The sequence below is a fragment of the Hyperolius riggenbachi genome, chromosome 3, assembly GCF_040937935.1.
Source record: "Hyperolius riggenbachi isolate aHypRig1 chromosome 3, aHypRig1.pri, whole genome shotgun sequence".
NCBI lineage: Eukaryota > Metazoa > Chordata > Amphibia > Anura > Hyperoliidae > Hyperolius > Hyperolius riggenbachi.
Genome location: NC_090648.1, coordinates 433,615,628 through 433,638,750, shown reverse-complemented (window position 1 = coordinate 433,638,750; position 23,123 = coordinate 433,615,628). Strand labels below are relative to the sequence as shown.

The window sequence follows — 23,123 nt, the reverse complement described above, 5'->3', positions numbered from 1 at the left end:
GTATGATTCTGGCTATTCTTTGACCTTGCTTCTGCTTAATGTTTCTGAACTTCTGCCTATCTGACTAGTTGCTGTACCTCTGCCTGATTACTGATTACTCTTCTATCTCACGATTCTGTACTGATACTTACCTCTCTGTTGCCGAACCTAGCCTGTCTGACTGTTCTACTCACCAGTGGGCCCTCGCCACTGGTGAGGTGATTATTACCCCCCAGCTCCTCTGGTGAGGTGTAGCCTTATTTAATCTGATAGTGACTATTAGGGCCTTTCCAGTTCCCCTGGAAAGGTCTGTTCAAAACTATACTAGTCACCTTCCTATTTAGTCCCTTTCCAGCTTCTCTGGTAGGGACTAGCTTCCTATTTCTGTACTCTCACTGTTAGTACCTTTCCAGCTCCTCTGGAAAGGCCAGGTTAAACTGCACAGTCTGAGTATTGATAGTACCCTACCAGCTCCTCTGGTAAGGTCTCGCAAAATTATTGAGTTACGGTTGCACCAAGCACTATTCACACACTCTCTTGTTACTATACCAGTATTATTGGTGATTCTGCAGATCACCACATAATCAGGTATAGTGTCTGTATTATTGGTGATTCTGCAGATGACCTAATCATCAGACATCTGAGTTGCAACACCCAACCGTTACAGGTAGAGAAAGAACCATCGAAAGTTGATAAGGCAGACCGACATTACCTAACCAGACATCACTGAGTGAGGAAGAGCAATCCTCGCCATGGTGCGCAGTAGTCCAGCACGGCCGTCACTACACAAAAAGCTGTTTGCAGTGCGTTACACAGTGAGTTTGGTGTGTCAGTGTGAAGCAGTACACTAATTACACTACCTGATTGATGTATACACATGCAAGATGTTTTAAAGCACATTAGGCCTGCAATTTAGCATTCAATGGGTTTTCTGCCCATAAAACGCTGCTTTGCGTCAAATCCAGATTTTTCCCTGGGACTTTTGGCATGTATCCCACTCCTCCACCTGGGGGTCCAGGTGTTGGACCCCTTGAAACATATTTCCCATCACTTTTCTGGTCAGCATAAGTGTTTCTAGTTTTCCAAGTTCGCCTCCCCATTGAAGTCTATTGCGGTTCGCAAACTTTTTCGCGAACTGAACCTTCCGCGGAGGTTCGCGAACAGGGTTCGCAAACCAAAAATCGGAGGTTCAGCCCACATCTACCACCTACAGTGTCCTCACATATACATGCTGAGACACACTTACCTGTTATTATCTGTGTATCTCTCACTTCTCCTGGGTATTGTAGTGAATCTTCCTGTCACGGCTGTTTCAAAACACCGGCATTTCCATCTACTAACATCCCCACATGGCGCAGGAGGAGATGCCAGCCACTAGAAGGCAGTGGTGCTAATCCGGATTCCGGATATCCAAATTACCCGGATAATCCAAACTTTTTCCACTATCCGACTCGGATTCGGATTCCAGATACCTGGGCCAATTCCGGAATGCTGTATACGGATTGGCAGCGGTATCCGGATAGGAATTCGGATATCTGGTCGGATATCCAGATTTGGGTACTGTAACTTTGGAGAATGACGTCCATGACGTCACTGAGCCAATCAGAGGGCTCCCAGCTAGGGATGATCGGAATGAGCAAATTCCGTTTTGCCGGAATTCCGCCAGCGCTAAATTTTGTCGCCATTACATTTCTGTGGAATTCCGCATTCCGGCGGAAAAATGAAAGTAATCGCAAATGAATCCTCGTTTTGGCTACATGGTAGCCCATGGGTCCTAGTGGCTGTTCCTTCGGTCATTTTTTTTTTTTTAATTTATTTTATTTTTATTTTTTTTGCAGCAGGAGGTGTCGCTTACACAATGGGATCTTGCGGTGGTCCCATGGCGGTCGTTTTGGCACCGCAGGAGGTGTCGCTTAAGCCATGGGACCTTGCGGTGGTCCCATGGCGGTCGTTTTGGCACCGCAGGAGGTGTCGCTTACGCCATGGGACCTTGCGGTGGTCCCATGGCGGTCGTTTTGGCACCGCAGGAGGTGTCACTTATGCCTTGGGACCTTGCGGTGGTCCCATGGTGGTCGTTTTGGCACCGCAGGAGGTGTCGCTCAAGCCATGGGACCTAGTGGTGGTCCCATGGCGGTGGTTTTTGCGCCACAGGAGGTGTCGCGTAAGCTTTGGGACCTGGTGGTGGTTCCATGGCGGTGGTTTTTGCGCCGCAGGAGGTGTCACTTACGCCATGGGACCTAGCGGTGGTCCCATGGCGGTCATTTTGGCAATGCAGGAGGTGTCGCTTAAGCCATGGGACCTAGTGGTGGTCCCATGGCGGTCGTTTTTGCGCCGCAGGAGGTGTCGAGTAAGCTTTGGGACCTGGCGGTGGTTCCATGGCGGTGGTTTTTGCGCCGCAGGAGGTGTCGCTTACGCCATGGGACCTAGCGGTGGTCCCATGGCGGTCATTTTGGCAATGCAGGAGGTGTCGCTTAAGCCATGGGACCTAGTGGTGGTCCCATGGCGGTCGTTTTTGCGCCGCAGGAGGTGTCGAGTAAGCTTTGGGACCTGGCGGTGGTTCCATGGCGGTGGTTTTTGCGCCGCAGGAGGTGTCGCTTACGCCATGGGACCTAGCGGTGGTCCCATGGCGGTTGCTTTGGCAATGCAGGAGGTGTCGCTTAAGTCATGGGACCTAGTGGTGGTCCCATGGCGGTCGTTTTGGCGCCACAGGAGGTGTCGCGTAAGCTTTGGGACCTGGTGGTGGTTCCATAGCAGTGGTTTTTGCGCCGCAGGAGGTGTCGTGTACGCTTTGGGACCTGGCGGTGGTTCCATGGCGGTGGTTTTTGCGCCGCAGGAGGTGTCGCTTACGGCATGGGAACTAGTGGTGGTCCCATGGCAGTCGTTTTGGCAATGCAGGAGGTGTCACGTAAGCTATGGGACCTATACAAAGTGGTTGGGATAACATAGGATTGATTTTTTTTTGTTAAAGGACTTACGAGCCCAAATAGGTAAAAAAAAGAGAAGTACCTTAATCACTTTTAAATGCACGGAGGACGCCATCCGCGCCCTCCGTGCAGTTCCGCCGGGTCCCCGCAGTGTGATAGCCCCCCATGCCGCTCCTAAGATGGCTGCCGGAGCTAGCCGCGGCTGCGCAGTCCGCATACACGTTAATGCGGCTGCGCAGCTCTAGGGCCCTCCCCCCCCGATCCACCCACAGTAGCGTGGATCGAGGGGGGAGGCCCTAGAGCTGCGCAGCCGCACTAACGTGTATGAGGACTGCGCAGCCGCGGCCAGCTCCGGCGGCAATCTTAGGAGAGAAAGGGGAGCCCGACCCTGTCCGTGGGGTCGGGAGCGGCACGGGGGGCTATCACACTGCGGGGACCCGGCGGAACTGCACGAAGGGCGCGGATGGCGTCCTCCGTGCATTTAAAAGTGATTAAGGTACTTCTCTTTTTTTTTACCTATTTGGGCTCGTAAGTCCTTTAAGACTGTAATTGGTGCTGAAATAATTCCGATTTTCATGCAGAATTCGTTTGGGTGGTTTTTGTAAGCCTCTGATTGGTGCAGAAATTCCTATTTTCATGAAGAAATCCAGTTGTTTTCACTTTAAGCTTCTTCTAGGGGCTTTCTTGTGAAAATTCCGCATTCCGCCACAATTACGGATCGTTCCGCGGAATTTCCACTATAGTGCTATAGCAATTCCAATCCGATGCGACGGAACGGAATCACCAAATTGCGTCCGGAATCGCGGAAAATGGAATTCCGCGGAATGCGGTGAGCATCCCTACTCCCAGCAGAAGCCCTAGCAACCAATCACAGAAGAGAACCCTGGCCAGCCCCTCCTGACCTCATTGAGCCAATCAGAGTGCTCCCAGCCTAAGCCCTAGCATCCAATCACAGAAGGGAACCCTGGCAAGCCCCCCTGTATATTAAGGAGGGGTGCCATGATGAGAAATCTCATCTTTGCTTGTGACTGCTCACTGAGAGACATGCTCCAGTGCTGCTGGCCTAGCAAGTGCTGTATACAGTGATAAACCTAAAGCTGCTCATTGATTAACACCTTCACTATCACTACACTATTGTTCTATTGTTTATTAGGTAGCTAGCTTGATTTCATTCAGTGACAGTCAGTGTGTGTGCTGCAGGCCTGCAGCAGCTGCTATAGGTCCTGTCCTGTGTCTGTGTGTGTGCTATGCACAGACCAGGCCAGCTACTGGCCTGCTATTAGCCTAGCCTTAGCTACAGTATAGGTTAGGGAATAGGATTACTGTGTTATTGTGTAGTTAGTACTGCAGTCAGTGCTAGTTAGTTGTTAGAGTAGTACTACTGTGTTAGCTTACTACAGAACTGCTGTGCTGCTGAGCAGTGCCAGTGTGACAGTTAGTGTGCACTAGTGTCTTCTCCTCTGCTATCTGACTGTCACTCCGTGCTGATTTGCTTTAAAGTCCAACCCCGATTTTAATAAAGTACAAGTACCCCACATCATGTGGCTGAAGCAAGCTGGAGCACCAGAACCCCCTCTGCCACTCCTGCCGACACTGAGGCCTGTTCAGGCAGCCAGTCCTCAGTGGCCTCCTCTGCTCCCTCCATCGCTTCCCGTGCAAGAAAAAAATGCTGCCAGACCCTGTTAGGCGAGTCTTTCCCTCTTGTTGACAAGAGGTGGACATGAAGTGGCTGGGAATCACTATGCCTGCCTTACCACCCTTTACCACCACCACCACCACAACCTCCTGGCTCCTCCTGATTAACTATTACTAACTAAGCCGCCTGGTTCACAATTTTTTTTACAGCTGTGGTACCAACAATGCTACGTGCCACGTACACGTGCCACGTGGCATTTGGCACGTGTACGTTGCACTTGACACTTGGACGTGCCAAGTGCCACATGCCTATACATTCCCCCCCCCCCCCACACCCCCCACACTTAAATTGTTTTTCTTTTTTAAAGAAGAAAAACAATGTTTGTTGCATCTCTGGTGAGTGTCACTGACGAGAGGCGGCGACTTGGCTCTGCACATGTATGTGCAGATTTATATACCAAAGTAATTTGACCAAAACTCCCCCACTAGTTTTGCAAACGCTGTAGCACAGGTCAGACAATGTCATGGCCTATACATTTTTACCCAAAATTGAACGTTTAAAAAAAAAAAAGTTTGTTGCATTCCTGGTGAGTGCCACTGACAAGAGAGCCATTGTCTACTGACTAGGCTGTGCAGATGATGGTGCAGGTTTACACATACAAAAATTTTTCACATATGAAAAAAATAGTTTTTTGGCAGCCACTGTAGCAGAGTCCAGAACAATGTTGTGTCATGGCATATACATTTTACAAAGGAAAAAAAGCATTGTTTTTTTTGGAAAAAATATATTGTTGTTGCAGCCGCGGTGACACTGACTGACAAGAGATGCAGTGACTTGGCTCTGCACATGGTACATGGATGGTACAGGTTTACATACAAAAATGTAAAAACGTGCGGTGTGTAAGTACATGGTGATCAGGTAGTGTAAGGGCTAGGGCCACTTGACAGACCAAACTCCCCATTTAACGCACCGCAAACAACCGCAAAGAGCTTTGACAACAGTTGAAACCTCAGGACATAAATGTCAGTCCTCTCAGCGGCAATCTTTCTGTAGTGTTAGCTATGCTCGTGCACAAGTTTGCGGAAGGCCAGGCGATGGTGGATTTTGATCCCCTATGGTCGGGCTGAGGTAGTTCAATGATAGTAAAGTGAGCAAAAAAACACTGATTCTGCAGTGTAGGCCCAGTGTTGGCTTAGTAGGCTTTATTGATCACCTGAGGTGACCATAAAAAAATTTGGTCTGTCCACAATGAAGCAACGACCTTGTCGTCTTAGGTGTGCAAAAATGACCATATAGGTACCATGTAGATACGCAAGCCCCTTCACCACAAGGAAATGATCACGAAGGGTAACTGACATCATGTACGTGCTTTTTTTTTTTTGGTTGTTGCAGCTATTATGTAGCACCAGAGGCCAGAAACATTGGACATGTACAGTCACATGCCAGAAACATTAGGTTTTGTAAAATTCAGGATTAACCTGTCGAAAATGTTATACCATATTGCTTCTTGGACCCTGGTTGGTGGTGGCGGAGAAGGACAGCTGTGAGGGTAGTCAAGGTATGCATCTGGCGTGCAAAGAGGAAAGACAGTTGTGTGGGTACTGAGTCACAAGTCTTCTGGTTTGTAATCCTTGGGGATCCATGCCTCAATCATCTTAATAAAGGTCAGGTGGTCATTAGTCAATACTTTGGTGTCCTAGGTGACTTCTCTTGTCAGTGACAATCCTTCCTGCTGTGCTGCTGAAGGTCCTTTCTGACAGGATGCTTGAGGCGCTTGAATCTGACAGTCTATGTGTCTGCTTCAAGGAGGTAAGTCCACCCACCACTGCCTCCTTAGTATTTAAAAACTTTTAGTGAATTTTATTATTTTGGCTCCTCTTTTCGCTGTATACTATACCAGTTTCCACCCCGGGTGGAGGGGTGTTTTACCTCCTTCTTTCTTCTGATCTACGGAGAGCGAATTCTTAATCCTGAGTAGGGACAGGTCTAATCTCCCCACCTGCATTTACAGTGGTTGCCTTGGAGGTAACCCTGGTTTGTGAGTATTACTTATCTACTCTACATTCAGGGCGGATTTACCATAAGGCACTGTAGGCACATGCCTACAGGCGCCTGATGATGGAAAGGTGGCTTACTCCCTTCCCCAAGTACCTCCCTCTCTCCTTCCATATGCTGAGTCCTGAGCGGAGTGTAAATAAGAAGTTACTCACCCTACTATCAGCCTTCCACTGACGAGATCTCCCTTCAGTCAGGGGCGCCTCTGGGTACCTAATACTGAGGGGCACCTGTAGCTACCTATAACAGACAAGGGAAGTAATGGAGAAGTGACAGCTGGGCAGTCAGCACACTTGCGGGGGGTTTGTAGATTCAAGGAGGTTGAAGTCTAAGGTGCCAGGACATCTGTGCCTATAGGCTCCTGTGAGGTAAATCCAGGCCTGTCTACATTTCACCATCCTGTACCAGTACGTACTACACTATATTGGGCTCTCAGTGTCCCTTTCCTTTCTATACACTGTGACCAGGCATGCTCGAATGTACCCAAATTAGATTCGAGTACATTCGAATTCGGGTCCAGGGCAAATTCGGGTTCGATTTGATCGCAACCACCGAATTCGATCTGAATTCGGTTCGGGTTCGGTAACTAAATTCGGGAAAAATTCGTGTTCACGAATTTGGGTGGTTTTTCTTTGCTTGTTTTTATTTTAAAGGGGAATCACATTTAAATACAGTGGTTTACAAAAGTATTCGGCCCCCTTGAAGTTTTCCACATTTTGTCACATTACTGCCACAAACATTAATCAATTTTATTGGAATTTCATGTGAAAGAACAATACAAAGTGGTGTACACATGAGAAGTGGAACCAAAATCATACATCATTCCAAACATTTTTTACAAATAAATAACTGCAAAGTGGGGTGTGCGTAATTATTCGGCCCCCTGAGTCAATACTTTGTAGAATCACCTTTTGCTGCAATTACAGCTGCCAGTCTTTTAGGGTATGTCTCTACCAGCTTTGCACATCTAGATTTGAAATCCTTGCCCATTCTTCTTTGCAAAACAGCTCCAGCTCAGTCAGATTAGATGGACAGCGTTTGTGAACAGCAGTTTTCAGATCTTGCCACAGATTCTCGATTGGATTTAGATCTGGACTTTGACTGGGCCATTCTAACACATAGATATGTTTTGTTTTAAACCAATCCATTGTTGCCCTGGTTTTATGTTTAGGGTCGTTGTCCTGCTGGAAGGTGAACTTTCGCCCCAGTCTCAAATCTTTTGCAGACTCCAAGAGGTTTTTTTCCAAGATTGCCCTGTATTTGGCTCCATCCATCTTCCCATCAACTCTGACCAGCTTCCCTGTCCCTGCAGAAGAGAAGCACACCCAAAGCATGATGCTGCCAACACCTTATTTGACAGTGGAGATGGTGTGTTCTGAGTGATGTGCAGTGTTAGTTTTCCGCCACACATAGCGTTTTGCATTTTGGCCAAAAAGTTCCATTTTGGTCTCATCTGACCAGAGCACCTTCTTCCACATGTTTGCTGTGTCCCCCACATGGCTTGTGGCAAACTGCAAACGGGACTTCTTATGCTTTTCTGTTAACAATGGCTTTCTTCTTGTAACTCTTCCATAAAGGCCAACTTTGAGCAGTGCATGACTAATAGTTGTCCTATGGACAGAGTCTCCCACCTGAGCTGTAGATCTCTGCAGCTCGTCCAGAGTCACCATGGGCCTCTTGACTGCATTTCTGATCAGTGCTCTCCTTGTTCTGCCTGTGAGTTTAGGTGGACGGCCTTGTCTTGGTAGGTTTACAGTTGTGCTATACTCCTTCCATTTCTGAATGATCGCTTGAACAGTGCTCCGTGGGATGTTCAAGGCTTTGGAAATCTTTTTGTAGCCTAAACCTGCTTTAAATTTCTCAATAACTGTATCCCTGACCTGTCTGGTGTGTTCTTTGGACTTCATGGTGTTATTGCTCCCAATATATAATACTACCTCAGAGGCCGTCACAGAGCAGCTGTATTTGTACTGACATTATATTACACTCAGGTGCATACTATTTAGTCATTACCACTCATCAGGCAATGTCTATGGGCAACTGACTGCACTCAGACCAAAGGGGGCTGAATAATTACGCACATCCCACTTTGCAGTTATTTATTTGTAAAAAATGTTTGGAATCATGTATGATTTTTGTTCCACTTCTCACATGTACACCACTTTGTATTGGTCTTTCTCGTGGAATTCCAATAAAATTGATTCACATTTGTGGCAGTATTGTGATAAAATGTGGAAAACTTCAAGGGGGGGGGGGGGGGGGGGGAATACTTTTGCAAACCACTGTAGGTGTAATTTAATAAAAAAAATTAATTTGATGGAAAAAATTTTGTCTGCATTTCTTGTGTCACGTGGCACTTGGCACGTGTCAAGTCATGTCACTTGGCACGTGTCAAGTGGCACTCGTCACTTGCCACTTGGCACATGTCACGTTTTACTTATCACGTGTCACTTGGCACGTGTCACTTGGCACGTGTCACGTGTCACTTGGCATGTGTCACTTGGCACATGGCACATGGCACGTGTCACTTGGCATGTGGCACATGGCACATTTCACTTGGCACGTGTCACTTGGCATGTGTCACTTGGCATGTGTCACTTGGCACATGGCACGTGTCACTTGGCATGTGGCACATGGCACATTTCACTTGGCACGTGTCACTTGGCACTTGGCATGCATCACTTGCCACATGGCAAGTGCCTAGTGACACGTGCCAAGTGGCAAGTGCCAAGTGGCAAGTGCCTAGTGACACGTGGCAAGTGACATGTGCCAAGTGGCAAGTGACACGTGGCAAGTGCCAAGTGACACGTGGCAAGTAACACGTGCCAAGTGGCAAGTGACACGTACCAAGTGACACGTGGCAAGTGACACATGCCAAGTGCCACATGCCAAGTTCCACGTGACACGTGGCAAGTGCCACGTGACAGTCAGACAGCAGAGGAGAAGACACTAGTGCACACTGTCACACTGCCACTGCTCACAGCACAGCAGTTCTGTAGTTAGCTATCACGGTAGTACTACTACTCTAACAAGCAACTAGCACTCACTGCAGTACTACAGTACTATAATAACTACACAATTACACAGTAATGCTATTCCCTAATCCTAACCTAACCTGTATTGTAGCTGGCTAATAGCTGGCCAGCAAGCAGCGGCTGGCCTGGTCTGTGCAGAGCAGTACACACACAGACACAGACACATAGCTGCAGCAGCACACACTCTGACTGTCCGTCAGACAATGACATCAAGCTAATTAACCCTCCTGGCGGTATGAAAAAATCCGCCAGGAGGCAGCGCGGCAGTTTTTTTTTTTTTTTAAATCATGTAGCGAGCCCAGGGCTTGCTACATGATAGCCGCTGCTCAGCGGCATCCCCCCGCCCGCTTCGATCGCCTTCAGTGATCTCCGATGAGGAAATCCCGTTCAAAGAACGGGATTTCCTGGAGGGCTTCCCCCTTGGCCATGGCGACGGGGCGGGATGACGTCACCGACGTCGTGACGTCATTGGGAGTCCCGATCCACCCCTCGGCGCTGCCTGGCACTGATTGGCCAGGCAGCGCACGGGGTCTGGGGGGGGGGCCCGCGTGCCGCAACGTATAGCGGCGATCAGGCGCGGGGCAGCGGCGATCAGTGTGCTGGCGCAGCTAGCAAAGTGCTAGCTGCGTCCAGCAAAAAAAAAAATTAAGAAAATCAGCCCAGTAGGGCCGGAGAAAACCTCCTGCGCGGCTTACCCCGAACTACGTTCGGGGTTACCGCCAGGGAGGTTAAGGAATGAACATAGTGATAGTGAAGGGGTTAATCACTGAACAGCTTTAGGTTATGTATACAGCACTAGGCCAGGCAGTAGGCAGCACCACACTGGAGCATGTCTCTCAGTGAGCATTCAGCAAGCTAGGGACGATCTGTCTCATCATGGCAGCCCTCATTACTATACAGGGGGGCTGGCCAGTGCTCCTTTGTGTGATTGGTTGCCAGGGTTTAGGCTGGGAGCCCTCTGATTGGCTCAATGATGTCAGGTGGGGCTGGCCAGGGTTCCACTCTGTGATTGGTTGCTGGGGCTTCTGCTGGGAGCCCACTGATTGGCTCAATGACGTCAGGTGGGGCTGGCCATGGTTCCCCTCTGTGATTGGTTGCTGGGGCTTCTGCTGGGAGCCCTATGATTGGCTCCCAGGACGTCCTGCACCTCTTACAGTATTTCAATGGTCATATTCCCCAGAATACCGAATCAAACCCAAATTTGCGATCATTCGGCCAAATTTGAGAGGCACTATTTGGGTAGCTTCGAATTCGCCAACAGCATCAGAATTCAAATTCGGATTCAACTTCAGCAACCATGAAAACTCACCCGAATTTTGGGGTACATAACGAATTCACGAATTTGTAGAGCAACCCTGGCTGTGACATACAACTCAAGATACACTGCACAGAAAGATCCGCAGTCCAGACCAGGTTGAGGTAAAAAGCTGATATGTTTATTCAAAAAATCCACAGACATGCAATAAAATCACAGGATCAACTCACGCGTATCGGGCCTACCATCTGCCCTTAATCGTGTTACACCCGGACACAAAACTTAAAACAATCCTGGATAAGGGGTGTCGTTTTTCTGCTAGAAGGGCCCGAACTTTAGGGTCCATTCTTTCACCCAGTCTTTTTTGGTCTCCCTCCATGTCTCGCACTCCTACATGGTTAGCCACAGTGGGTTCTTACCCTTGTGGGTTCTCCACATGCAAATACTGTCACTGTCACAAAAGAGGCAACACAATATTTTCCTTTGTGCATAATAAGGATTTTCCTATTAAACAGTACGTAAATTGCGACACTAAATGCACGATTTATGTGATATCTTGTTTGATATGCCACATTCAAAATGTGGGGTGCACTACCCGCCACCTAAGAGCGCGTATAGCGGAACACTATTGTGGCACCAATTGGAACACTTTTCGTAAATCCGCTGTTTCTAAACACTTTGAAACTGTGCATAGGGGCGATCTATCCTCTTTCAGTTGGTGGAGCGGGTGGTAAGTCCAATTAGGGGGTGTGACATTCAAAGATTGATGTTAAAACGTGAAGCTTTTCGGATTCATAGATTGGGCACTCGCACACCACAGGGTTTGAATAAGAAGTGGGATTTAAGCTTAGTTTACACATACTGAGTATTTGTTCCTCTTTCAATTGTAATATGTGCTATGCCCAATTATTGCATTATGTGGTCTGTCACTGACGTTCTTCTCTTTCTTTTGCTTACATAGAATTTTGTATATTTCAGTGGTAACGAAACATTTTTACATCTTTTTATATGCTATTTTTCAATGATATTATTGTATTTTTGTATTTTTTGTATTGTACCTTTTGAGGATGTTTGTCTCTTTAAGGAGCATTTTGCATGGCTCCGGGGGTGGAGTCCACTCCTCCCTGGTCCCATATAGATTTCTCCTTGGACAGGTTCACTTTTAACTACGATTAAGGGCAGATGGTAGGCCCGATACGCGTGAGTTGATCCTGTGATTTTATTACATGTCTGTGGATTTTTTGAATAAACATATCAGCCTTTTACCTCAACCTGGTCTGGACTGCGGATCTTTCTGTGCATATCTATTTCGTTATGGCTTGGCTTGCCTGATCCTGCACCGACTGGTATGATGCCTGGGGGTTCTGAGCATATATGAACTTTCCTTGCTCAAGATACACTGCACTGGACGCAGAGAGCTGTGAGATAATCAAAATACAGCAAGAATGGCACTTATGATGTTGTGCACTTCTGCACACACACTCACTGGAAGTCTGCACAAAATCACTGTGACGTACAGCTCAAAATACACTGCACAGGACGCAGAGAGCTATGATATAATCAAAATACAGCAAGAATGGCATTTATGTTTGTCGAACGGTTGAATGGATGTGAGTCTTTGAATGGTATGTACGAGTGTGTTGTTGCTTATTCTGACCTGATCTGTCGACGCGGTCCCGCCCTTCTGCTCCATCTTGCGCAACCTGTACAGAGTGTACTCCCTTCTCTTCTGGCCTTAATAAATAAACCTTTAATATGACTGATAAATTAAGAATTCTTACACTTAATGTTAAAGGTGCCAACTCCGGATGTAAACGTAGAAGAATTATTGATGAATTAATAAAGAATAAAATTGACATAGCCTTTATTCAAGAAACACATTTTCAAAAGGGAAAAACCCCGAGATTCTTTGACAAAAGATATAAAGAATGGATCATTAACTTCAATGAGCAAAAAAAAACATGCGGAGTTGCGATTGCAATAAGATCTGGGATGGACTTCTGTATAAATCGCGTATACAAAGATAAAGAAGCCAGGGAACTGATAGTGTTGGGGACGGTTAATGGCAGACAAATAACATTAGCTAATGTGTATACCCCCAACAAAGGTCAAGTGGCCTTTTTGACTAACTTCCTCAATAAAGTCAAAGATAAAGCAGTTAGTTTAACCGTTATTGGTGGGGATTTTAACCTCACGATTGATCCCAAATATGATACCTCCAAAGGGCTATCATGTATTCCCAAACGTGACATTGTTAATCTCAAAAATGAACTCAAGACCTTAAAACTTGTCGATATATGGAGAATTAAAAATCTAGACGAAAAAGACTACACTTTTTTCTCTAGCGTACATCAAAACTATTCCAGGCTAGACTACTTCCTAGTCCCTGAAAATCTTATCACTTCAGTTTCTGACGTCTCAATTGGCCATATTACTTTTTCAGACCATGCCCCCGTAATTATGACAATCTATTTAGGACTTAAATCACCTCAGAAAAAAGTCTGGAGACTAGATAAAACGTTACTAGAAGAAGAAGACACCAGACGTCAGATAGCTGAGTCATTAAATGAATTTATTAAATTCAATTTGACGTCTGTAACGTCACCATTGATCCTCTGGGACACTTTAAAATGTGTATCTAGAGGAGTTCTGATTCTGGTAAGTAATAGGAAAAAAAAGGCAAAACAGAAAAGGATTGTTGAGCTTCTGGCCCACCTACAATCAGAAGAAGCAGAACATAAAATCTGGCCCTCATCTAAAACTTTGCTTAAGCTCACAAAGATTAAGACAGAACTAAATCAGTTGCTTGATAACAAATGTTCACAGGAGTACAAAAATTTAAAAAAACAGTTCATACACGGGAAGAACAAACCAGGTAAAATACTATCAGACCTACTCAACAAAAAACAAAGAAATAACTTCATTCACCAAATAAAAAATCAAGATGGAAGCATTGTTCAGGACACCGAAACCATAGGTAAGATATTCTCTAGTTTCTTTGAAGGTATATACAATACTGACATACCAAAACCCACAAACACAAGAGAATATTTAGAAAATATTAACCTACCTGTCTTAGATAACAGTGACCGCGAAATGCTCGAAACACCAGTGACTGAAAGTGAATTTCTGGAAACAGTGTCTAAGCTTCAGAAGGGGAAAAGCCCGGGCCCTGACGGTTACTGCATAGAATTCTATCAGCACTTTGCTCATATTTTGGCCCCTCTTTTCTGCAACTTGGTCAATAACAAAGAAGGAACTGCTACCTTCTCAAAAGAATCTAACCAAGCTATACTAACACTAATCCCTAAAGAAGGGAAATCAAATTTAGACTGTGCAAACTTTAGGCCAATTTCACTATTAAATTGCGATGTGAAAATCTATGCAAAAATATTGGCAAATAGACTGACCAGGGTTGCCGATAGAATTCTGGGCAAACAACAATCGGGCTTTGTCAAAAATAGCCAAATTCAAGACAATATCTACGCTGCAACAAATCTGATCCATACTTGTAAAAAGAGAAAAATAGAAGCAGTTATGGTTGCAGTAGATGCAGAAAAGGCATTTGACCGTCTATCAAGGGAATTTGTCTTTGCTATATTGGAAAGATTGGGTTTGGGCCGGAACTTTATAAACAGAATAAAGAAATTATATATCAATCAAAGTGCAGGCGTCAATATAAACGGATCCGTATCCAATACTTTCAATATTAAGAATGGGGTTAGGCAAGGTTGCCTATTGTCTTCATGGCTCTTCAATTTTAGTTTAGAAGCATTTATACAACTAATTCAGAATGACAACATGGTTAAAGGAGTTAAAACAAAGACGGAGGAGATTAAAATACTTGCCTACGCCGATGATTTATTACTAACTTTGATCAAACCAATCCAATCCATCGCCAGGTGTGAGAAACTTCTCGAGGTATTCTCGTTACACTCTAATTTTAAGATTAACCAGGTTAAAACTATAATCCTGAATTTGGGTTGTTCACATGACACCGTGAATGCTATTAAAACACACAGTAAATTTAGATGGAGTGATCAAGCAATTAAATATCTTGGTATTACCCTCACTAGAGACCCTAACGACCTGTTCACGGCTAACTTTTCTAAGACTGTTAAAGAGTACAAGGGTAAACTCCAATCATGGGATCGACCCTGTTTTAATGTCATCGGTAGGATCAGCATATTAAAAATGCTGGTTTTACCAAAACTTATTTTTCTCTTGCGGAGCCTGCCAGTGGCTATCCCCAACTCATGGTTCCAAAACTGGCATAAAATTTTTCAAAATTTTATCTGGAGTAAATCCAGACGTAGAATTAGTTATAAACTTATTTCTAGGCAAAAAGAGGAGGGAGGCCTAGCCGCACCAAACATTATAAATTACTATAGAAGTGCACACTTGGCAAGGGTCTTGGACTGGAAGATAGAATCTTCCCCCATTGGATCTGGTAAAGCTTGGTCTATCTTAGAAAAGGACGAATGTAACTTAGATTTAATTTTCTCGTGGATTCCAGTAAACATCTATAAAGTTTACTCCACTACGGATCACCCTTTGATTAAACCAACAGTAAAAACTCTTTTTTGGTTCGTCTCAAAATGGCACAAAGACACAGGCCCATCCCCACTTACCACTTTAAGGGAGAATCCAGATTTCATGCCTGGCTTGGTGAGGTCCTGGTTTTCCAGAAACACGATAAGCCCCGATACGCGCATTATCAATCTCTGGGGAAACCCTGCATTGGGGATACCTGGCATATTAAACAATCGTAGGCAAAAGGAGACTTGGTGTACAATGCAAGTGAGAAGTTTTATACATAAATTAAAATTCAAGTTTGTCAGATTAAGGAACGACCCAAATATTTTTGAAAAACATATTCTCCTTAATAAAAAAATGGACAAAGCTTTATCCAAACTTAATAGACTTATTTGCCAAGGAGAAAGGCAAAATTTTACTCCACACTATTGTACAAAATGGGAAAGAGACCTCGGCCCTTCGCTTAAAAGTAAATGGCTCACGATTTGGCATAAAAATTGGATGATCCCGGATATTGATCTCCAGCTTACCCAGTACAAGACCATTGCTAGATGGTACATTACCCCGGAACGTATACAAAAATTTTCCAAACAAAGAGAATTGTGCTGGAGGTGTGGGCAGGAGGACGGGTCCGAATTGCACATGTGGTGGGCATGTCCCATATCAAAGACCTTTTGGGATAGTATAATAAGCTTTTGTAAAAACCTGCTAGAAGGGGGCTTTAAACTTTCTCCAAGTGAAGCTATTTTTGGCATATCTGAAGCAGGCGATAGTAAAGAAAGTGCTCTTATTAAAGAGCTAGGAACAAAAGTCGCAAAAAGAATGATAGTAGAAAAATGGAAAGACTCGACTCCCCCCCATCTCGATGACTGGTTGAGCAGAATGGATCGGTTGTGTGGCAGTGAAATCAACGGCGACACAGCAGATCACACACCTGACTTAGATTGTACTCAGTGGGTCAGATCCTATAGGGATACCTGGCTGTCAATTACAAAAAATTATATGGATAAGCAATAAGTATACATATAATAAGATGGGTTAGGGGCTACGCTGTATAACACGAGTGGGGGTAAGAGTGGAAAAGTGGGGTGGTCAGGTGGGTTGGGCCAGGTTAATATGGATGGGTTATGGGTTAAGGAAGGGTATGCTTGGTTGAATGTAAGAGTTTCTGAATGTGTATACATACTCGGTTGCAAGAACAACAGGTTATTACACCTCCCTTTCATTTAAGATATAGGGGATACAGGATATGGTAAGACATGGTTAATTCTGGAATGGGGAGGGTTGCGTAAGGGAAGGGGGGAGTTTATGGTTTTTGAAGCACGCATAGACATAAATATAGTGAAATAAAGTTTCAACTATGTATGGCTCAAACAATGATGAAAGCATTTTTCAGCGCTGGTTTGGGCGTCCAAGCGACTAGACCATAAGCTGATAAACTTCCCATATCAAAAATGCATCTGAGTTTGAAAAAAAAAAAAAAAAAAAAAAAAGAATGGCATTTATGATGTTGTGGTGTATTGCACGTCTGCACACAGTGTCACTGGAAGTCTGCACAAATCTCTGATGTGCAGCTCAGATACAATCCACTGGACACAGACAGCTGTTATAAAATAAAACACAGCAAGCATGGCACTTATGACATAGCTCCCAACTGTCCCTCTTTTGGAGGGACAGTCCCTCTTTGGGACCCCTGTCCCTCTGTCCCTCTTTCCTCCTCATCTGTCCCTCTTTCAGGACTTTGTCCCTCTTTCTATGTAAATATATTTATTTCTCTACTAAAAATGTGTTTGACTCTAAACTTTATTCCCACCTGATATATTACAAATTTTAAAATGTTAATATGAAGGAAAATGAACCAGGAAAGAAAAGACCAGTGTGGTTTGAATTATAAAGCAACATATTTTTCTTAAGAAATCTTTATGATATGCGTGACTAGGGATGTGACGTAGGCGTGATCAGGGGTGTGGCTAAAGTGTCCCTCTTTCTCATCTCAAAAAGTTGGGAGGTATGCTTATGATGTTGTGATGTAGTGCACTTCTGCACACAGAGTCACTGGAAATCTGCACAAATCACTGTGACGTACAGCTCAGATACACTGCACTGGACGCAGAGAGCAATGATATAATCAAAATAAAGCAAGAATGGCACTTATGGTGTATTGCACTTCTGCACACAGAGTCACTGGAAGTCTGCACAAATCTGTGACATACAGCTCAGATACAACGCACTGGATGCACTGGGTGCAGTGTCAGGAGCCAGGACACTTTGCAAACGCAACCTATGAACCAATAACAGTCCTGAGAAGGACTCTTTGGGTGCTCAGGACACTGTATAAACAGCTAGCAAGGCAGAACAGAGGCATAACTATCGATTTCCCTATCTCAGGCAGTGCTTCATCCCTTCCCTGTCTAACAGCAGTCAAAGAATGAATCCAATATGGCTGCCTCGCTAGCGTTTTTATAGGGGGTGGGAGGATGCGGGAGGGAGTGCTACCTGATTGGCTGCCATGTGTCTACTGACTGTGAGGTAAGGGGTCAAAGTTTACCTCAATGTTAATATATAGGGGGCGGATCGAAAATACTATGTATTCGCCCGAGTGGTCGAGCTCGAATACCCCATCTTCGCTGCATAATATTCAACAAGCGAATACTTCGGCCCATCTCTAGTGAAATATCGTCAGTCTGAAGCTGTTGTTGTGCTCAGTCTCCAGAACCCTTTATATACAGATCTGGGGAGGTCCTGACCAATCACAGGCCAGGATGGTTGACGTGAGCGTGACACACCTGGACATTAGATCTGAGCTCATGGTTATTGTAGATGTATAATTATATCAGGTGTGGCAGCACAGTGGTTATTATAACAGTGATATTTCGTAGATTAGAGAGGAATCAATTTTAATGGTCTTCTGACAAGACCAAAACCTTGTTCAGTGACAAGTGAAATGATGTGTGCATGGACTGGGAAAAGGCATATTTTCTGGATAGGAGCTGGTTGGGCCATAAAGAGCTTGATATAAAATGGCATCCCCATGATTCCCCCGAGATCATCACACTGCTCCATCAGCTCCCCATCAATGGGCAAACTTACAGGAAACAGAGAGGGGAGAAAAATGAAGTGTCCAGTAACTCCAAACAGGGGGTTTGAGGGAGTGAACTATACATACAGCAACATAGGTTAGAATATTACTTTCAATATATTGCATCGCAAATCAATAAATGTAACACTATTAAAGAACTGACTCTGCTATATTTTTCATTGCTAGAATAGGTGAACGGGGACTATGCCTTCACAGCAAAAAAATGGTAGTGGCTCAATCAGGCTGAAGACAAACATATGAGGAGCTCAGCAGGCTGGGCAGAGACACCATGCAAAATTCAAAGAGACCTGGGCCCATATGCAATTCATTTTTTTTCCTGAGTTTTCTGCTAGTTGATATCTTCACACCTTTTTATAAAATGCCTTTTAAACCACCAGCCAGCAAGAAAATACTCAAAATAATTTTGAAAGTACTTTTCACCACCTTTTGGGTACCTTTTTCAAATATAAAACGCTGAAAAGTTAATTTAAAGAGAAGTTGAAAATTATCTCCTAGGAGATTGGTTAGGAGAAAAAGTGAATTGCATATAGGCCCTCGTCTCAAACTCACAGATAGCCAGCAGATTCACACAACACCTCAAAAAATGAGATTGTTGGTTCAACATATCCAGGGCTGTTAGAGGGGGATAGCAGGGAGGGGACCAAGTAGAGTCTGGGGCCCCAACAGTGGCAGTGCCACTCAGGCCCCAGCAGGCAATTATTCTCCCGTGGCCAGGGCCGGAGCTACCATAGGAAAAAATAGGCAGCTGCCCCAGGGCCCCAGAGCCTGTAGGGGCCCCAAAGATGTCCCTCCCCATCTTAACTGTTGCTCCCCAGGGACTCTGCAAAGTCTGTTAAGTTGGGAGGTGATTGGGGGAGGGTCAGCAGCCAGCTCAGGGACCCAGGGGGGAAGTTTGGCTGCAACAAAGGGCCTCTAATGACGCTTTTTGGTCGGTGGGTGTCTGTTGGGGGGGCCCCCAGGCTAATTTTGCCCTAGGGCCCCATTGTTACTTGAACCGGCACTGCCCGTGGCCCTTTAAGCCACGGGAGCCGTGTGGTCGTCCAGGAGCTGCTGCTTCCGCCTTTTTAAAACAATTAGGGTCACGTGGTAAAACTTTACAGCCCTGTGGCTGCTCAATACTTAGCCCCACCCCCAGCTTGAGTCTAATTCACCCGGCTTGTCTGTGGGGGCGGGCCACAGTGCAGCGTGATAGGTCTCCATGCAGAAATACAGAAGGGTGAGGGTGCAATGGGCGACAAGCTGCTGTGACTTTGTAATCACAGTTCCGCCCCCGAACAATGTGACCCCGCACGCGGTCCCGCCCCTGCGACTCCATGGATAAGGTGATGGATCGCCAGCTAGAGAAAGAAGAGGAGGATAGAGGGAAAGGAGCCTGCCAGCAGCCCCCACCTCCATGAATGCCAGCAGGAAGGTAGGTAAGAAGGGAGGTAAGAGCTGTAACCTCCTACTGTCTTGGCTTCTGGCTACCTTTCTCACTCCTTCCTTCTCTAGTCTTTGTCAGTCTTCCCCTTCCTGCTATCGTGGCTGCAAGTCTCCCGCTTCCCGCTGTCATCTCTGCTACTCTCCCCCTCCCTGCTATAGCCGCTGCTAGTCTACCAGCTTTCCGCTGTCATCACTGCTAGTCTCCCCCTTCCTGCTATCGTGGCTGCAAGTCTCCCGCTTCCCGCTGTCATCTCTGCTACTCTCCCCCTCCCCGCTATCGCCGCTGCTAGTCTCCCATTTCCTGCTGTCATTTCTGATACTCTCCTCCTTCCCGCTGTTGTTGCTGCTAGTCTCCCCTTTCCTGTTGCCACTGCTAGTCTCCTGCTTCACACGGTTGTCGCTGCTAGTCTCCCACTTCCCACTGTCATCTCTGCTACTCTCCCCCTTCCCGCTGTCATCTCTGCCAGTCTCCCCCTTCCCGCTGCCATCCCCACTACTCTCCCCCTTCCCGCTGTCATCTCTGCCAGTCTCACCCTCCCCGCTGTCATGGCTGCCAGTCTCTTCCTTCTCACTGTCATCTCCAATACTCTCCCCCTTCCCGCTTTCATCTCTGCCAGTCTCCTCCTTCCTGCTGTCATGGCTGCTAGTCTCCCGCTTCTCGGTGTCATCTCTGCTACTCTCCCCCTTCCCGCTGTCATCTCTGCCAGTCTCCCCCTTCCCGCTGTTGTGGCTGCCAGTCTCTCCCTTCTCACTGTCATCTCCAATACTCTCCCCCTTCCCGCTTTCATCTCTGCCAGTCTCCCCCTTCCCGCTGTCATGGCTGCTAGTCTCCCGCTTCTCGGTGTCATCTCTGCTACTCTCCCCCTTCCCGCTGTCATCTCTGCCAGTCTCCCCCTTCCCGCTGCCATCCCCACTACTCTCCCCCTTCCCGCTGTCATCTCTGCCAGTCTCACCCTTCCCGCTGCCGTGGCTGCCAGTCTCTCCCTTCTCACTGTCATCTCCGCTACTCTCCCCCTTCCCGCTTTCATCTCTGCCAGTCTCCCCCTTCCCGCTGTCATGGCTGCCAGTCTCCCTCTTCCCACTATCATGGCTGCTAGTCTCCCGCTTCCCGGTGTCATCTCTGCTACTCTCCCCCTTTCCGCTATCGTCACTGCTAGTCCCCCGCTTTCATCACTGCTAGTCTCAAGCTTCCTTCTGTCGTTTCTGATACTCTCTACCTTCCCGTTGTTGTCGCTGCTGCTAGTCTTCCGCTTCCCGCTGTCATTTCTGCTAGTCTCCCCTTTCCTGCTGTCGCTCCTAGTCTCCGGCTTCACGTGGTTGTCACTGCTAGTCTCCCCTTTCCCTCTGTCATCTCTGCTACTCTCCCCCTTCCCGTTGTCTTGGCTGCTAGTCTCCCCCTTCCCACTGTCATCTCTCTAGTCTCCCTCTTCCCGCTGTCATCGCTGCTGGTCTCCACCTTCCCGCTGTCATCTCTACTACTCATCCCATCCCACTGTAGTCGCTGCTAGTCTCAAGCTTCCTTCTGTCATTTCTGATACTCTCTACCTTCCCGTTGTTGTCGCTACTAGTCTTCCGCTTCCCACTGTCATTTCTGCTAGTCTCCCCTTTCCTGCTGTCGCTGCTAGGCTCTGGCTTTATGCCGTTGTCACTGCTAGTCTCCCCTTTCCCTCTGTCATCTCTGCTACTCTCCCCCTTCCTGTTGTCGTGGCTGCTAGTCTCCCCCTTCCCACTGTCATCTCTCTAGTCTCCCTCTTCCCGCTGTCATCACTGCTGGTCTCCACCTTCCCGCTGTCATCTCTACTACTCACCCCATCCCACTGTAGTCGCTGCTAGTCTCTTGCTTCACACTGTCGTTGCTGCTAGTCTCCCCCTACCCACTGTCGTCCCTAGTACCCTCCCGGACTGTTGCTCATCACGACCGCGTGATCACGGAATAGCCGTGATTCATGAGCATTTTTTCACTATCCGCCGCCGTGATCCAATTCCGTGATCGATTCTGGATCACGGAATTCAATCACGAGTCAGCCATGGTTACTATTATTCGGACCGCGATCATAGTCATGATCGCGGTGCGGAAAGCTGTGATTGAGTCGTGATTGGTGGAAATGAGCGGAAATAGGCAGAAATGTTGTCCCTGGGCCAATCAGAGGCCCCCAACCAGGCCCCAATCATAGGAGGGGAGGCCCTCCCCTCCTGTATATAAAGCAGTGGCCATGATGAAAAGCTCTGTCCTTGCTAGACTCTGTGGACTGAGAGCATCTCCAGCCCATATTGTGCAAAAGCAAGTGTGTTTTTGAGTGTAAAACTCCAGCGTTTTCACTAATATCATTGCTCTATTACTGTATTTGATACTTGAATGTAGCTAGCTAGCCAGTTATTACCTTAAAGGGAACCTTAACTGAGAGGGATATGGATGTTTCCTTTTAAACAATACCAGTTGCCTGGCAGTGCTGCTGACCTATTGCTGCAGCAGTGGCTGAATCACACACCTGAAACAAGCATGCAGCTAATCCAGTCTGACTTCAGTCAGATCACCTGATCTGCATGCTTGTTCAGGGGCTGTAGGTAAATGTATTAGAGACACAGGATCAGCAGGAGAGTCAGGCAACTGGTATTATTTTAAAAGGAAAAATCCATATCCTTCTCAGTTTAGGTTCCCTTTAAGTTAGTTGTAGTCATTGTAGTAGTCGTCAGTGACAGTATACTGATTGCTGTGCTTAGCGCAGGCAGGCAGGTTCACTGATTCTATTACTGTATTTGATACTTGTATTTATTTAGCTAGCCAGCCAGCCAGTGATCAACTTCAGTTAGTCAGTGACTCAGTGTAGTCAGTATAGTCAGTGTCAGTGACATTGTACTGTGCTAGCGTGCAGCCAGTTACTTTGCTGTGCGTAGTGCAGGCAGACCGCTGCCCATTAATTTTCGTGCTCTATTACTGTATTCAGTATTTTCACCGTCTGCGCATTTTTTTTCCTGAAAAATCAATAAAGAAAGCCCCTTGTTATATTCCGTCTGTCCCCAGGCCCACACACGTATTGACAGTAAAAAAGAAGCACACTTTCTCCACCTTGAAATATTGGCAGGGGTCGTGGGCATGGCAGGAGAGGGAGTGCCATCGCCTCTGCCGCTTCTGGGACTTGTCCATGGCCAGGGAGAGGGTGCTCAGCTGTAGGGGATGCAG

At 46.5% G+C, this 23,123-nt stretch overlaps 1 protein-coding gene across 1 annotated transcript; it reads right to left on the bottom strand.

The window, feature by feature from the left end:
• Positions 1-20,107: 20,107 nt before the first annotated feature.
• LOC137562389 (uncharacterized) lies at positions 20,108-21,425 on the bottom strand. The gene is made up of 2 exons (XM_068273726.1): positions 21,256-21,425; positions 20,108-21,092 (listed from the first exon to the last, which is right to left on the bottom strand). Exons 1-2 carry the CDS (start codon positions 21,423-21,425, stop codon positions 20,108-20,110), a joined length of 1,155 nt encoding a protein of 384 aa, XP_068129827.1.
• Positions 21,426-23,123: the final 1,698 nt, after the last annotated feature.